General features: G+C 39.5%; 1 protein-coding gene across 1 annotated transcript; it reads left to right on the forward strand.

The window, feature by feature from the left end:
• The first annotated feature begins 4,559 nt into the window (after positions 1-4,559).
• On the forward strand, positions 4,560-7,115 carry lbx1a (ladybird homeobox 1a). The gene is made up of 2 exons (XM_029752960.1): positions 4,560-5,398; positions 6,199-7,115. The coding sequence occupies exons 1-2, from the start codon at positions 5,083-5,085 to the stop codon at positions 6,681-6,683; spliced, it is 801 nt and encodes a 266-aa protein (XP_029608820.1). The 5' UTR covers positions 4,560-5,082; the 3' UTR covers positions 6,684-7,115.
• Positions 7,116-17,547: the final 10,432 nt, after the last annotated feature.

Below are 17,547 nucleotides of genomic sequence, written 5' to 3' on the forward strand. Positions count from 1 at the left end.
TCATGTGTAGCCTAACAAGTGCGCAATGATGTGCCAAATCAATGATTTCATGCATTTTTATTGGGTAAGCATTAGAATAAGCAGCCTCAATATTTGCAGCAGTAGGCGGTATATCTCTCCAGGAGCCGATCTTTCGTCAGTATTGTGAAGTAATTATAATGTTTGGGAAAAAGATTTTAATGGAGAAAGATGATCTGAGAGCAGCGCTCCCTTTCTTTTGATCATATGATGTGACCTAAATTTTTATCGCCCTATTACTCAACTTTCTTGCCTAGCTAAAATATTAGAATCCTTGACAATATCTTATCTAAGATCTTTCTTATCTTTTAAATGTTTTCTAAAGTGTTTTCATCAGTGGGTTTTAGACCGGTCATAGCACTATCTCTGCTGCATCCCTAGTTATAAATGAAGTGCGTAACTGTATGGATTAAAGGCAACATTGTGCTGCCCTCTTCATTGACCTGTCAAAGTCTTTTGATACTGTTGATCACTCACTGCTAATTCAGAGGCTTTCCTCAATTGGCCTAGACCAGGCTGCATGTAACTGGTTTAAAAATGACTTGACAGATAGAACTCAATGTGTATCTAATAATGACGTTTAATCAGGTTTTCTGGACATAATGAAAGGTGTCCCACAAGGATCAATTTTGGGTCCTATACCTTTTATTGTTTACATTAACAATATGGACTTGTTAAAAATTGTAACCTGCACTTATATGCCAATGATACTGTTGTGTATGGTATTGCAGACTATTGTTGACCAGGCTCTATCTGAACTACAGTCTGCCTTCATTGCATTACAGAAAAACTTTATTGACCTGAAATTAGTATTGAATGCAGGTAAAACTAAGTATATGTTGTTCTCTAGAGTGCATGAAAATAACTCTGATGATTTAAACATACAGTGTCTTCAGATAGTATTCACACCCCTTGACTTTTTCCATATTTTGTTGTGTTACAAAGTGGGATTGAAATGGATTTCATTGTATTCTTTTGTAAACGATCTACACAAAATGCTCTGTAATGTAAAAGTGTAAGAAAAATTTGTTACACATAAAATAAAAAATAAAACACTAATATATCTTAATTAGATAAGTATTCAACGCCCTGAGTCAATACAGAATCACTGTTGACAGTTGTGAGTCTTTCTGGGTAATTCTCCTAGAGCTTCGCACACCTCTATTGTACAATATTTGCACATTATTCTTTTGAAAATTATTTAATTAAGCTCTGTCAAGTCGGTTGTTGATCATTTTCAAGTCTTGCCGTAGATTTTCAAGTCGATTTAAGTCAAAGCTGTAACTAGGACACTCAGGAACATTTAATATCGTATTGATAAGCAACCCCAGTGTATATTTGGCCATGTGTTTTAGGTTATGGTCCTGTTGAAAGGATACATTTGTGTCCCAGTGTCTGTTGGAAAGCAGACTGAACCAGGTTTTCTTCTAGGACAGGAGTATTCAACTCTTACCCTACGATTTTCGGAGACTGCTGGTTTTCTGTTTGACCTGATAAATAATTGCACCCACCTGGTGTCATAAACAACTTCTGAGTCCTTACCAATGACAAGCATACTCATAACATGATTTAGCCACCACCATACTTGAAAATATGAAAATAAGAGTGGTACTCAGTGATGTGTTGTGTTGGATTTGCCCCCCAAAATACATTGCATTTAGGACATAAAGTTTATTTATTTTCCACATTTTTTGCAGTTTACTTTAGTGCCTTATTGCAAACAGCATGCATGTTTTGGAATATTTTTTATTCTATTCCTTCTTTTCACTCTGTCAATTAGGTTAGTGTTGTGGAGTAACTAAGATGTTGTTAATCTGTCCTCAGGTTTCTCCTATCACAACCATTAAACTCTGTAGCTGATTTAAAGCCACCATTGGCCTCATGGTGAAATCCCTGAGTGGTTTCCTTCCTCTCCGGCAACTGAGTTAGGAAGGACTCCGGATGCTTGAATCTTTGTAGTGACTGGGTGTATTGATACACCATCCAAAGTGTAATTAATAACTGCACCATGATAAAAGGAATATTCAATGTCTGCTTTATTTTTACCCATCTACCGATAGGTGCCCTTCTTTGCGAAGCATTGTAAAACCTCCCTGGTCTTTGTGGTTGAATCTGTGTTTGAAATTCACTGCTCGACTGAGCGACCTTACATATAATTGTATGAGTGGGGTACAGAGATGAGGTAGTCATTGAAAAATCATGTTAAACACTGTTATTTCACACAGAGTGAGTCCGTGCAACGTATTCTGTGACTTTACATTAAGGGGTATTTTTATCGTGTGTAGGTCAGTGACAAAAAATCTCAATTTAATCCATTTTAAATTCAGGCTGTAGCACAACAAAATTTGGAAAAAGTAAATAGTTGTGAATACCTTCTGCAGGCACTGTACGTACTTTGATCGTGTCCCTGCTTACAAATATCTGGGCATCTGGATAGATGAACATCTGTATTTTAAAAGCACAACGATTGAGAATAAAAATGGGCTTCTTCTATAGAAATAGGTCCTACCTCTCACTAAATAGTCGAAAGCAGATTATTCAGTCGATGTTCCTATCGGTCCTAGACTATGGCGACATCATCTATATGAACGCAGCTGCCACTTCATTAAAGACGTTAGATGGTGTTTATCATAGCGCACTGCAAGGGACAGTTTTAATACTCATCACTGCATTCTCTACCAGAACTTTTTTTGTCCCTCTTTGATGTCACATAGGTTGATAGATTGTTATGTTTTCATGTATTAAAGCTCTTTGACAAAAACTCCCACTGTACCAATCATTACTAAACTTTAGACTTACCACACCAGGTCTCAGGGATGGCTAACTTTGGAAATGAGTTAGGTAAATCAGCTTTTAGTTTTTTTGCACTTTATTTGTGGAACAATCTTCTAAATATTCCTAAATTGGACGTTTGATGCCTCTAGGGCAATTCAGAAGGCTGATTGAGGTTCTTCTTACTGATGAATGTGTTCGTTTTTTATGACCGTGTTTTTCTTTCTGTTAGCATTTAGCATTTCTATTTTGATGTGTGTATTTTCTGTCATTTCTGTAATTCAGGGCTCGTCTGTAAAAGACACCTTGGTCTCAGTATGACTCCCTGGCAAAATAAAGGTTAAATAAAATAAAAACGAATGTTTGGGGAAAACTCTTGAAAAGTTAGCTCATAAATAACGTTGCACCTGGTATGATCATCAAAATGCTTAAGTTACATCACAACTGTGAATCGAGGCCGTGGTCTAGATGCCTGTATCACAGCAGGATACTGTTCACAATTTGCTGGAATATGTTATAGATAAGCTTGAATACAGCTGGGCTTCATTGATCTGGCTTAAAACATGTAGCCAACATAAAAGTGTTTAGTAGAGACATAGCCTAACCATACAATTATTTCAGTAAGCCTACATCAACAAATGAGGGTTCCTCAATGGTTCTTTGGGAAGGGTGATGGTTCTATGTGGAACCATATGGAACCATATGTGGAACCATATGTGGAACCATACTGACCCAAAGAACCCTTTGAGACCTTCGATGGTTCTTTGTAGTTCAAACAAGGGTTCTGTTGTGTTATGCTATTACATGTTATATATGACTATGGCTAGTGACGTGTCTTGTGAAAGACTTACGTATGGCCTTGTATCAATTGAGATCGTTGACTAAGTCAGTAGTTCCGAGTTCTCTCCTCAAGGACCCAGAGCTAGCACTCCTGATTTCAACTTAATAAGCACAATAATAAAACCTATGGAATTTGAACAAAATAATATGTCTATTAAACCCTGTATGGTTCTACAAAGAACCGTTGAGATTGAGAAAGGACATTTTTTTAGGGTTCTTTATAAAACCTTAGAAAAGGGTTATTTATAGAGACTTCAAAGAAAGGCTCCATATAACACCAAAAAGGGATCCGCTATGGTCGCAAGCCAAATAATCCTTACTTAGCACTACCGTTTATTTGTTTTTAGTGTGTAGCAGCCTATAGTCTAAATGTGAAATCATGCTGGATGGTTAAACTGACACTTCAATACTAAACAGTAACCGCATACTGTAAATATACCTCTGCAATAGATCCCTATTTGTACACCATATGTGTACACCATTGCAGCAAGGCAGTGAGGAGGTGAAATATCTCCCATTGCGCTATGGAGGATGGCCCTTTGTGCGTAAGTTATAGTGCAGAGGATTTGGCAAGGCTAAAGGGGATGATGTTGTCTCTCTGCCCGGAAGTATTATTAACCTGATATACTGCCTGCCTTCACAACAGCACACAACAGCACACTAGACTAACTTTTACGCACAGGCATAGCCAGTGCACGTCACCTTCCTATATCGAAAATTAGGCTACAAATAAAAACGTTTAAAAAATGATGTGTATATATATATATAGATATATAGATACATTAGCCTATTGTAACTGTAAGCAAATTATCCTGCATTTTAGAAAAGGCAATTCGATCTGAACATTGTTCAACATATTTTGTTCATGCGTAGGCTACATTACGTGGTAGACAAATAGGCTATTCTACAGAAAAGGATAATATGTACTTCGATGAAGTGCTGATTAGTCGAAAGTGTGACAGCATTAAGTAATCCAATTCGACTCCTCCCCCGGCTATGCCCTCTAATTACCGCTGCTTCGCTCACGCTAAATCCTACACTGGACCGCATCATAGTCAAGGAGTGACAAAGAGAGAGAAAGTGGGGAGAGAAAGAGTGAGGGAGAGAGAGAGAGTGTGCATGTGTGTCAGTGTCCATAATTGATTACCTTCCAATCTACAATAACTTGTTAGTGGTGGTCAATTGCGGCTGCTTTTTGGGAATCACTGTCCACCGGATGGTTTCATGTTGTGGCTCGTGCGTCACCCCGTAAGAGTAGACAGGAGAAGTGGGACTTTAACTGGACTCAAAGTCTCCCTACCCTGCGGCAAAGCGACCAACATGCGGTTGCAGAAGCACCTGTGATCGGATTTCCATTCTCCACATTTCCCACAACTTTTCATTAAGGCATACTTATTTTGAAGTATAACCAGAGCATAAACAAATCTCCGAAGTGTCACCCGATAAACTACTATGACCTCCAAAGATCCCACGGTTATGGAGGACCGGAGACGCAATGCGCTGGACCAGCTTCCGCCGCCGGCCAACTCCAACAAGCCCCTGACGCCATTCAGTATAGAGGACATACTGAACAAGCCCTCGGTAAAGAGAAGTTACTCCAGCTGCGGGACGGCGCACCTGCTCTCCTCCAGCGAGAAGCTGTCCTCTTCAGGGCATAGCCTGTCCAGCCGGGGACTTTTCACCCAAACCTCCCCGCTCTGCGCTCTGGAGGAGCTCGCCAGCAAAACCTTCAAAGGGCTCGAAGTCAGTGTTCTTCAAGCGGCGGAGGGTAAGTCTGGACAGTCAGATCTTTGTTTGGCCGATTTAGTTATTATGTGCAGACTGTGTAGCCTACTATAATTCAGCTTATGGTCTACTGCAAATTCAATTAACGAAAAATATATGAATGTCAGGTGTGTGTGTGTGTGTGTGTGTGTGTGTGTGTGTGTGTGTGTGTGTGTGTGTGTGTGTGTGTGTGTGTGTGTGTGTGTGTGTGTGTGTGTGTGTGTGTGTGTGTGTGTGTGTGTGTGTGTGTGTGTGTATGCCTGCAGTGGGTCTGGTCGTACACATATTTCTTTCAGAATTTGAGTATTGAATAAAAAGCACGGTGCATGTTTATGAGCCTTGCCAAAGAGCTTAAAACTGAGAGGGAATTTAGAAAAATATATATGCTGGATTTCTGCAAAATATGTGTATCGAATTGGTTATTCCTACGTGAACAAAATAGATGAAATGTGACTAGTTCCACCATGAAAAAACGAATAATTAGCCTAAGCGTAAACATGGAGCAAAATAATACTCCACATAATAACGCAAACTAATTTAATATTTCGTTTAAGATTATTATTTTTGTTAGGCCTATTGTATCACATGATTATTATCGTCTGTTATTACGATACGTTTAGCCTATTGACAGTATTGGTGTTGTTGTTGTTGGTGGTGGTAGTGGTTTTAGAGGAGAAATACATGCATAGGTCTCTTATTGTTTTAGCATTTATTTCTCTAAGGTTTCTTGGAGCGACATTATGCCTGGTGATTCACCAAATGCCTATAGGATAACATCCCTATCCTCTATATATCCTCTCACAGGCCGAGACGGCACGACACTATTCGGTTCGCGGAATAACCCCAAAAAGCGCCGGAAGTCTCGCACGGCCTTCACCAACCACCAGATCTACGAGTTGGAAAAGCGCTTCCTTTACCAGAAGTACCTGAGTCCAGCTGACCGCGACCAGATAGCACAGCAGCTCGGCCTCACCAACGCGCAGGTCATCACCTGGTTCCAAAACCGGCGCGCCAAGCTCAAACGCGACCTGGAGGAGATGAAGGCGGACGTGGAGTCGGCCAAAGCCGTGGGAACCGTGTCGTTTGAGAAGATGGCCAAACTAGCCGAACTGGAGAAATGCGCAGCTAACGGGGCGCTGGGCCCTAATAGATCTGCGTCACCCTCGCTATCGAACCATGAGTGCAACACCTCGAACAAACTCTTATTGTCCTCCCCTTCGTCGCCATATACAGACCATACTAGCAGCAAGGGCTGCTCCGAGGATGAGGAGATTGACGTGGATGACTGAGGATTTGTACCATTGTATCTCCCTCTTACCACGACTAAAGTTTGAAGTGCCATTTATGCACCACATCACGAGGCTTTTATGAAGAACACTTAGCATCGCATGGACTGTGTCTTATATGCAACAACAGATGCAGAGAGTTATTGTATTCATCCATTCATTTAACCAACGTGGAATAGTTTAAAGAAAAGCAATATGTAATTTATCCACAAATGATCTGCCCACACACACACACACACACACACACACACACAAAATCTTCCCGGTATGAGCTAATACCACTAGCTAATAACTCAACCTATGAATCATTTCAATGCATGTTTTATTTTGTTGAACTTAATTGTAATTTACACGACTGTTGGTTTGAATGTTACACAGAGGCATTCAGATTGAAAAACACACATCCTACGCTAGGTGTTAGAACTATATCGTAAGCCGACATATTTAAACAGTTTGATAACGATGGGAAGACATTTTCTAAGATAATAATCAAAGATAAATAATATTCCATCTGGTTGCTTGTAATATCAGTCACATTTTAATATATTTATAATGGTTTGCGTACCTGTAAGTGCCTTTCAATGCCAGCACACCATTTTAAACATAATGTATAAAGTGTAATGTATTTCAAAATAAAACATTTCGTTTCTCACTATTCCTCATAGACCACTTATTTTAGTAGCATTTATTGAAACATAGCTAGACATTAAATTATTTTGGGACCTTAATTCCATATTTCTGTTGCAATCAGCATTCTACAGGCCTATTATAATTATATCTTTTATTTGTGTTTTTACATAATATCAAATTGCTGCGCCTCAAGCCAAAGTATCGTTTCTCTTTCACATTGAAAGCACATTGAAAACCTGCCTTCTGACCCGGCGACGTGTGTTTTCATTTCCTCAATAGAATTTGTGAGAAACGGCAATCTGGAGCACAGAGTGAGGCCATAAAAGAAGGCACAAAAACGTCGAGTTCTGGGCCAGCTTCTCCATGCTGTTTGTGCGTTTTTCGCTCACTCTCGGCATAGAAGCGTGAAACCGGCGAACAAATGAGCACTGCTCCCCTGTGTGACAGCCACAATGGAGCATGGGCGGACTCCAGCCGCGCGCAATACGGAGACAAGCGTGACCCAACACACAGAAAAAGACACAAACGTTTGGAGGCCATATGGTTTCTGAATTTTCCTCACAATTTCCAGTCAATTTGATGGATTGATTTAACCCTCCGTTAGCTTAATTTTTGTTACAAAGGCAGTAATGCATACATGGCCCCTCTGCTACTGAGGGCATCTGTGCTCATTGCTGTCGCTGTCGATGCTTTTTTGACTCGCGCGTTTTAAACAAGTCTATACATCACAATTGAAGTATCTTATTCTGGAGAGGGGCTGGTCTGTGCTTTGTGTTTGTGTGTGGGGCTAGAAATAATATGTTTGTCTTTTTGGACGATAGATCTTTCAGCATTTTATCTTGTGGCCTGGGTGTTTTTCATGCTAAGTATAGCGGAGTCTCATAATGATAAAACGGTGACATTTGTGCGATCCGTGGAGGGCTTTGATTTATCATTTTGTGTTCTTCTGTTAGCTACCTCATTTTTTTCTTTGTCTCTGGCGCTTTTAATGAAGTTGAGAGCGCAATAATATGACCCCAAGATGTTAATAATTTATTATGTAGTTAGATACTTTTTACAAAAGCACTAATGTAAACCTTGACTTGGAAGATTGAGCATTGAAGATAATTCTTCAACAAATGTTATTCTAAAATACTATCTAGGCTACTATAATATAGTACTAGAAATGTATTGTTTTCAATTAGGCCTAGTTTAATTAAATACATTGTAATTCAAGCCACATTCACATTACCATATTATATTATAGGCATACTATTAATAACTTATAATAATAACAGTAAGAATAACAACAATAGTGTTGTTATTATTATTATTATTATTGTTATTATAATTATTATTAACATACAATGAATTTATTCTTATCATCATTAGTTTATTGCTACGGTTTATATTGTTGTTAGTAGTTTTCTTTTTTTAATTTAAGCTTTATTTAACTAGGCAAACCAGTTAAGAACAAATTCTCATTTACAATGACGGCCTACCAAAAGGCAAAAGGCCTCCTGCGGGGACGTGGGCTGGGATTTAAAAAAAATATATAGGACAAAACACACATCACGACAAGAGAGACACCACAACACCACATAAAGAGAGACAACAACATAGCAGGGCAGTAACACATGACAATACAGTATGGTAGCAACGCCACATGACAACCACATAACCACACTTTTTGATAATATTATAATAATTCTAGTATAATTGTTTATATTATTAAATTACTATTGTTGACATTAATTGGGCTGTGTTAATAAGCTCCCTCATTTGTTCCATTTGCAATAAGTATTGGTTGTAAAGAATGGAAATGAAAGCAGGCCGCCTTCCCTGCAAAAAAATGTTCTCTGCTCAAGCTGATATCCCTCTGGCAGAACAGGCTCGAGACTGCAAGCCTATGACTCGCGCACATGGTACTATGGCCCAACAAGGAGGCTGATTTAAACTGCTAAAGCCCTGCGTTTGTTAATGTAAATGTCCGATTATTTTATTAATACCAAGTTATACAAAAACAAATTATTATCAATACATTTGTCAAAAAATTCATTGATGAATATGCTGTTTTTGTGAATGAACCATTACAGCAATACATTATGGTGGATGCTGTGTGGACAAAGTTCATTTTCTTACGTTATTAATATTGTATGCAGCTCTACTCATTTAACAGAGCAACATTTCAATTTTGATTGGCAGAGGTAGGTAAGAGGTCGAGGATTTGTTTTTGGGACTTATTTTTCGGCATTTTGACGTGCCATGCACATCCTAGAACAGTGAAGCGACACCCGTTTTTGTAGAGAAGCCTACACTCTTAGAATAAAAGGTTCTGGATAGAACCAAAAAGGGTTCTATTGCTTGCTTCATATATGGCACCCCTTTTGTAGGGTTCTTTGATCAGAACCCCAGGGGTTCTACTTCACTGAACCAACATTGGTTTCCTTATAGAACCCTTGGGTTCCATATTTCTATATGGAACCAATTTCGATTCTATATAGAACCTTAAGTGGTGCCATATATGAAGCAAGCACAGAACCCTTTTTGGTTCTATCCAGAACCTTTTTTTCTGAGTGTAGGCCCTACTTTAGATATCTTGCTTCCACGTGGTTTCTTATGTGGATGTCTTTAATGCAGGGCCAAATAGTGACCAGTACAAAGTGTTCCAGTGCTGGTCTCAGTTCCTTGTTTTATGAGGTGTTGTGGCGACGTGGCGAAGATAAGCACAATCCCCAAAACTTCAATATGGTAATTAATCCACAAATTGTAAATGTATTTCAGCTCAGGAGAGAGAAGATAATCACTAGTTCAATCGGCCGGAAAATTGAAGTTTGATGCACGAGTCTCTGCTGAAACAATAGGGCCTGCGCCCCTCTCCTCCCCTCCACTACATCACCTCCTCACCTTACTCCCCTCCCCTCTCTCTCTCTCTCTCTCTCGATAATTTGTAATTTGATTTGAAATAATCTTTGAAATGTATCCACGGTTATGTAGGACTTAACAAAACCCAATTTCTTTTTTCCTTTAGCTTTTTTGCGTGTCTTCTTTTTTAATTCACGTCGCCTATCATGCGGGCAGATGTCACTTTCGCTGAAAGCAACGGTCTTTTTATGTTATTTATATGTTTCCTTTTTTTATCGAGGTACGTAATTGTGAACATATTTCGTTTACATTAAAATCATAGTTTGGATAATTGTAGGCCGAGTGGATAATGGAAATCTAAATTCTGGCTTGTCAATAAGTTCTGGACAAAAAATCCTTTCAGTGGTTGAAACAGCTTTTCATCAGTGTAGGATCAAGTGGATAACATTATAAAGAAAGGAAGAAGAAAAACGTCATCGATTCTTGGCTCAATGGCATGTCACCCTATTATGATTTGATGTGAGAAATTAGCTAGATTAACCTGGGGGGAAGCTTGATTGATCACTAAAGAGGGTACATTTGAAAGTTTTAGTTATAACGTTCCTATAGAGCCCCTTAACACTTCAAACTTCAATTTTACGGGCTATTGAACTAAGCATGTCGCTGACAAAACTGAATATATGTATTAAATTACTTTAACCGGAGATTAATTACTATCCACTGAGAGAGTTATACGAGCCTTTTCGCCATGAATTTGCATATTAATCAAATTCTAGTTGATAATTCAAACGGAGAAATGGATTTAGGGGCATTGGGGCATATATCACAAAAATCGCTCCCTCGGATCTCTCTCTTTCTCTCCCTCGGGCTCGGCTCACTCTCCCTTAGCGCTGCTAAGCCGCTTGTCGAGTGTATTAAAATCAGAGATGCAGAACGAGCTCGCGTGGCTATTTGGTGAAAACAGAAATTGCCTGTCCACTTTTATGATGTGTTCATGCTGAGAAGGCAGATCTTAATGTGTGCTGTCAGAGTGCCCAGGATTTAAGAGGGGAAAGAGACTTTGTGTGTGTGTGTGTGTGTGTGTGTGTGTGTGTGTGTGTGTGTGTGTGTGTGTGTGTGTGTGTGTGTGTGTGTGTGTGTGTGTGTAGACCATTTGTACCACTAACGTAAGTAGCCTCTATAACTACAAATAACTAGCTATAGGCCAAACTTCCGCTTTCAACTTTGGAATGGAATGAAAGAAAAGTCTACATTTAAGATCTCTACTTTATTTAGTGTACAATTCAAATGAAAGATTACAAAGAAACCAACTAAATGTTAGAAATATAGACTCCAGGAAAATTGGTAAAATAGCCTCCAGTGCAGCAAACTGAGTTGAAAATGGGAAAAAAGCAGGCCACAAAAAGCTACATCACTTATCAAAGCGCCTCAACTACAGGCAAATCAACAGTATACCTACTCCCCAGCTTGAATGCATCGTCTACATGGAACATAATCAAAAGAAAGCACTCTTACCTTATGGACAAAACCTAGCATGTCATGAATAAACCTTTAAAACAATATTCATTACACCTTTTCAGATCCATCCATTATTTTTAGTAGACGCTTATAAACAAAACTCAGCTCACCAGCAAATGTCTCTACCCCACATGCATTGTAATGGCTCCTCCAGCACAGCTGCCGTCGGCAGTTTACTCTAGGAATTTGGATTCAGAAGACATGAGGCAAATCTGTCTAAATCAATTTAGCATTGTCAGAGAGTTCACATGCAGACAGGCGATCCAAAAGCTGGCTTTAGATCACGTCTCCTCGTGTGCAGACTACAGATCACCCAAACTCCTTACTGTAAGGGGTTATTAGAGTCATAACAACGTTGGTTTGTTATTGACTTCAGTTCCACAGAAACAGCAGAGATGTGGGAAAAGCTGTGTTCATCAAGACACAAAGTCATTAGCTGTTAGGAGGCCAAATTGCAGCTATATCACTGCCAAATGTGCATTAATTATAGAAACAACGGTGATGTCGATTTAATACACTCCCCTGCTCATCTTCACAAACAAGAGTATAAGTTATTGAATCAGGATAGATCATTATGTATGAACGCACATTACATTATATTTCCAATATTGAGTTCTTCGTTTTGACTCAGACATATGAGAGCTGTGGCCTGCTTGGTAACCCAATGTGCACCAAATTTGTGCTGGTAAGTGTATCTGGGTAGCGTGTATGTGTAATAGTAATTTGGTGGGTGCTTATATTTGTCCTATTTCACATATGTACAAGTGTGTATTAAAGGTGCAATATGCAGAAATCGCTCTCTCATTTCCTGGTTGTCCAAATTCAAATTGCTCGCCTAAAGCGGGTGTGCAAAACCGAACGTAAACGATGCAAAAATGAAACTTAAGAACGGGAGCATAGAAATAGTGCACATAGAACAGATCTATGGCAGACCAAACCTGCCAAAATTAGAATTAAATGAACAAATACACACATAAATAGATAAATACATAAATGGATGAATGAATGCACACATAGATAGGTAAATAATTATTTAAATATTTAATCCCACTTTCATTCAATTATATTATTTCTTCATTTATTTATTTGTGTATTTCTTCCTCCAATATGATAATGAGGGGGTGTCAAGCAAATGTCTGTGGGTGGTATCTAACACACCATTGGTTGATCAATGCCACCACGCGTTGCTCGATTGCATTTGCCTGGGCTGCGTTCAGTATGACAGAAAGGTGTTCAAAGTTTAAAGGCCATGTTTCACATTAGCACCCCCCAAATAATAATGTGTAGCGCATATAGCTATGTTTCAATTTGATATGTCACATTGTTTTGGAAATAGGAGATCAAATCTATTATATGCTGCTGTGCCACACGCACACCATAAAAACACACAAAAACAACAAATGGAACATTGTCTTTGTTTGATATAGGAACAGGTGAACAGTTTTGGAACACTGAGCCATTGACTGCCTGCCTGCACCAGGTGGCTGTGTTGAGAGTGGGTTGCTTTTGACAATAAGGCACCGGACTACAGCCATATAGTTTTGAACCTAGAAGAAGGCCAAGAGACGGGAGTAGGCAAAAAGATTTACCGGGATGGGGCAAGGGGAATGCCCAGTTGGCTAGAAAAACATAGTAAGCTAATGTTACTGAGTATCAAGCTAGCTAGCTGATCTACAACTGCTAGAATTGATGTGGCTAGCTGTGTTTAACAGGCAGACTCAGTTTTACACTTAGCTAGCTAGCTTGATAATGAACAAAACTGCAGTTATCATAAACCATTATTATCTAGCTAGCTATGGTAACTAAATATCTGTCAGATGTAAAGCAAGCAGGTTCGTGGCAGGTGGCAGAAGCAATGCATGTTGGCTAGCACACGCTAGCTTGATAATTTATTAAGCAATCGAGTGGATACCTAATTAATAGGGTTGTCATTTAGTTAGGTACCTTGGCTAATTCTTGACATCATCCATCTTTGAAGCAGATTGGCTGCAAAATTAGGTCTCAACAATCACAGGCATCTAAGCTAGCAGCTAGCTAACTACCGTAAAATAAGGAGGCGCATGTTGTCATGATGGAATAAGTCGCCTATGTGAAGCTAGCCACAATAAGGATTAGCCACAATAGTGGAATTTGCTGTTCACCTTAGCAATTGTTTGTGAGATGAGACGTGGTGCCATAATATAAATAATATCTTAGCTAGCTATAAATGTACATGTTTTAATTATATATTATTTTTTAATTTAACCTTTATTTAACTAGGCAAGTCAGTTAAGAACAAATTCTTATTTACAATTACGACGTACCATGGCCAAACCCCAACCTGGACGACGCTGAGCCAATTGTGCACCGCCCTATGGACTCCCATTCACGGCCGGTTGTTATACATAGCTGTTATCACAAAATGGCATGTATACTTTCAGATCTATTGTTGCCATTTAAAGACATGAATGTAAAGTAGGCAAACTGATACATGAATCCTACAGTAAATACAGGTACCATTTTCTTTTGTTAATCTCTGAAGGTTTGTCATTTGATTTCTTGGAGCCTGGGGGAGATACCATACACAAGGCAGGACATTTCTCTGCATCCAGGTTGAGGCTTGCTACCAGAAAGAACATGGAGCACTCTGTGTCGGTAAGTCATGATATTATTATTTTCCTTTACATTGCATGATACTAGGGAGGAGGCCCTGGGCCAATGGGAGGTCATGGGTGAGGGCTCTCTCTCTTTCTAGCACTTCTTTCTAGCACTCACTACTGCTATCTATCTCTCTCCAGGTGCTAGAGACAGAATGATCCCGGGACCTCCAGAGCCTTCTGACCAACTACCTGCGAATCATGTAGTAACCAAAAAAGTGTTGATCAAATCAAAATATATTTTATATTTGAGATTCTTCAAAGTAGCCACCCTTTGCCTTGATGAAAGCTTTGCACACTCTTGGCATTCTCTCAACCAGCTTCACCTGGAATGCCTTTCCAACAGTCTTGAAGGAGTTCCATATGCTGAGCACTTGTTGGCTGCTTATCCTTCACTCTGCGGTCCAACTCATCCCAAATCATCTAAATTGGGTTGAGGTCAGTTGACTGTGGAGGCCAGGTCATCTGATGCAGCACTCCATCACTCTCCTTGGTCAAATAGCCCTTCCACAGCCTGAAGGTGTGTTGGGTCATTGTCCTGTTGAAAAACAAATGATAGTCCCACTGAGCGCAAACCAGATGGGATGGCGTGTTGCTGCAGAATGCTGTGGTAGTCATGCTGGTTAAGTGTGCCTTGAATTCTAAATAAATCACAGACCGTGTCACCAGCAAAGCACCCCCACACGATTACACCTCCTCCTCCATGCTTCACGGTGGGAACCACACATGCGGAGATCATCCATTCACCTACTCTGTGTCTCAAAAAGACACGGCGGTTGGAACCAAAAATCACAAATTTCAGACCAAAGGACAGATTTCCACCTGTCTAATGTCCATTGCTTGTGTTTCTTGGCCCAAGCAAGTCTCTTCATATTATTGGTGTCCTTTAGTAGTGGTTTCTTTGCAGCAATTCGACCATGAAGGCCTGATTCACGCTGTCTCCTCTGAACAGTTGATGTTGAGATGTGACTGTTACTTGAACTCCGTGAAGCATTTATTTGGGCTGCAATTTATGAGGCTTGTAACTCTAACTTATCCTCTGCAGCAGAGGTAACTCTGGGTCTTCCTTTCCTGTGGCGGTCCTCATGAGAGCCAGTTTCATCGTAGCGCTTGATGGTTTTTGCGACTGCACTTGAAGAAACTTTCAAAGTTCTTGAATTTTTCCAAATTGACTGACCTTCATGTCTTAAAGTAATGATGGACTGTCATTTCTCTTTGCTTATTTGAGCTGTTCTTGTCATAATATGGACTTGGTCTACCTTGTCACAACACAACTGATTGGCTCAAACGCATTAAAAAGGAAAGAAATTCCAAAAAGTAACTTTTAATAAGGCACACCGCTTAATTGAAATGCATTCCAGGTGACTACCTCATGAAGCTGATTGAGAGAATGCCAAGAGTGTGCAAAGCTGTCATCAAGGCAAAGGGTGGGTAATTTGAAGAATCTCAAATATAAAATATATTTTGATTTGTTTAACACTTTTTTGGTTACTACATGTTTCTATGTGTGTTATTTCATAGTATGTCTTCACTATTATTCTACAATGTAAAAAATAGTAAAAATAAAGAAAAACCCTGCAATGAGTTGGTGTGTCCAAACTTTTGACTGGTACTGTACATGTCGACAGAATGGCTGTGAGACAGAGACTGTTGCTGTAGGTTAGGCCCTTGCTTCCGGTACCACTGAAGAACACAGTCTTCAGTCAGGTAGCTTGAAGATGTGTCACTATTTAGGCCCATGTCACAGCATGCAGTGGTCTGATAGGGAGATGGCAATAAATGCATCATGTACCTTTCATCACCAAAGTCATGTTAGCATTTACTGCACATGTTGCTGAACAATTCAACCCTTTTGTTAGTGTCATTGATATATGGAAGTTCACATTAAATATTCAGTTCATAAGCATTGACTAATACCTCTAGGGCAGGGGTAGGCGACCCTGGTCTTTGAGTGCCGCAGGCACTTCATGTTTTTGATTTAGTCAACCTGGAAGACCATGTGTGTTGAATTTAGGCAATCACTGAACTGATGAATTAGCTCAGTTGGTCAGGGCTGCGTTCAGCACATAAAAACATAATAGAACGTTCAATTGAATGGAAACAGTGCTTTACTGAACAACCAGTTGAAAAACATGGATGGGTTGGGTTGTAGGTGGGTTGGGTTGTGGGTTGAACATGCAACTCTGCCCTTTAAATACGTCACTCATTGCTTCAAGTCACACGCCGGCACACCCTCCGAACAGAGCAAACGTATCTCAAAGTCTGTTGAACATTTTGGGAAAACGTGGTGCCTGGTTGGAACAAAATCCTGCAGTACCTGGGGCACTCCAGGAACAGGGTTGCCTACCACTGCTCTAGGGTCCTGTGGTGAAGCGACTACTGTGCAAGGTATTGGGCAACAGCTTTCTTCCAGGGCCATATTCACAAAGCGTCTCAGAGTAGTCATATTGATCTAGGGTAACCTCCACCTTGTCAATGTAATTGTACTCAGTGTGAAGGCAAAATTGATCCTAAAATAAAATCTGAGATTCTTTGTGAATACGGGCCCTGGCCTGTTAGCATGCTGGCCTGTTAGCAATGCCACTCCACCTGAAATGCAACAAAAACATGAATAATAATTAGCTTAGTAAGTCAGAAACTTAGCTAACTAGCTAATGAAACACTCAGGTAAATGTACACAAACCCCCTACTTAGCCATATTATATGAAAACAACACAGCCTATTTGCAGTACAATTTGGAGGGGCATTTTTCTTGCCAACTTTAGCTCACAAATGCATACATCAATAAACAGGCAGGGGAACATCGCAATTTGACAAAAACTTTTAAAATAGTCAGTAACTAGGTAGTGTTTCAAATACAGCTACCAATTACAGTGCATTGGGAAAGTATTCAGACCCCTTGACTTTTTCCACATTTTTGTTATGTTACAACCTTTTCTAAAATTGATTAAGTTTTAATTTTTTTTCTCATCAATCTATACACTATACCCCATAATGACAAAGTGAAACCAGGATTTTAGATTTTTTGCAAGTGTATTAAAAATAAAAATAAAATAGAAATCCCTTATTTACATAAGTATTCAGACCCTTTGCTATGAGACTCAAAATTGAGCTCAGGTGCATCCTGTTTCCATTCATCATCCTTGAGATGTTTCTACAACTTGATTAGAGTCCACCTGTAGTAAATTCAATCGATTACACATGATTTGGAAAGGCACACACCTGTCTATATAAAAAAA

Source organism: Salmo trutta, chromosome 5 (genome assembly GCF_901001165.1).
Source record: "Salmo trutta chromosome 5, fSalTru1.1, whole genome shotgun sequence".
NCBI lineage: Eukaryota > Metazoa > Chordata > Actinopteri > Salmoniformes > Salmonidae > Salmo > Salmo trutta.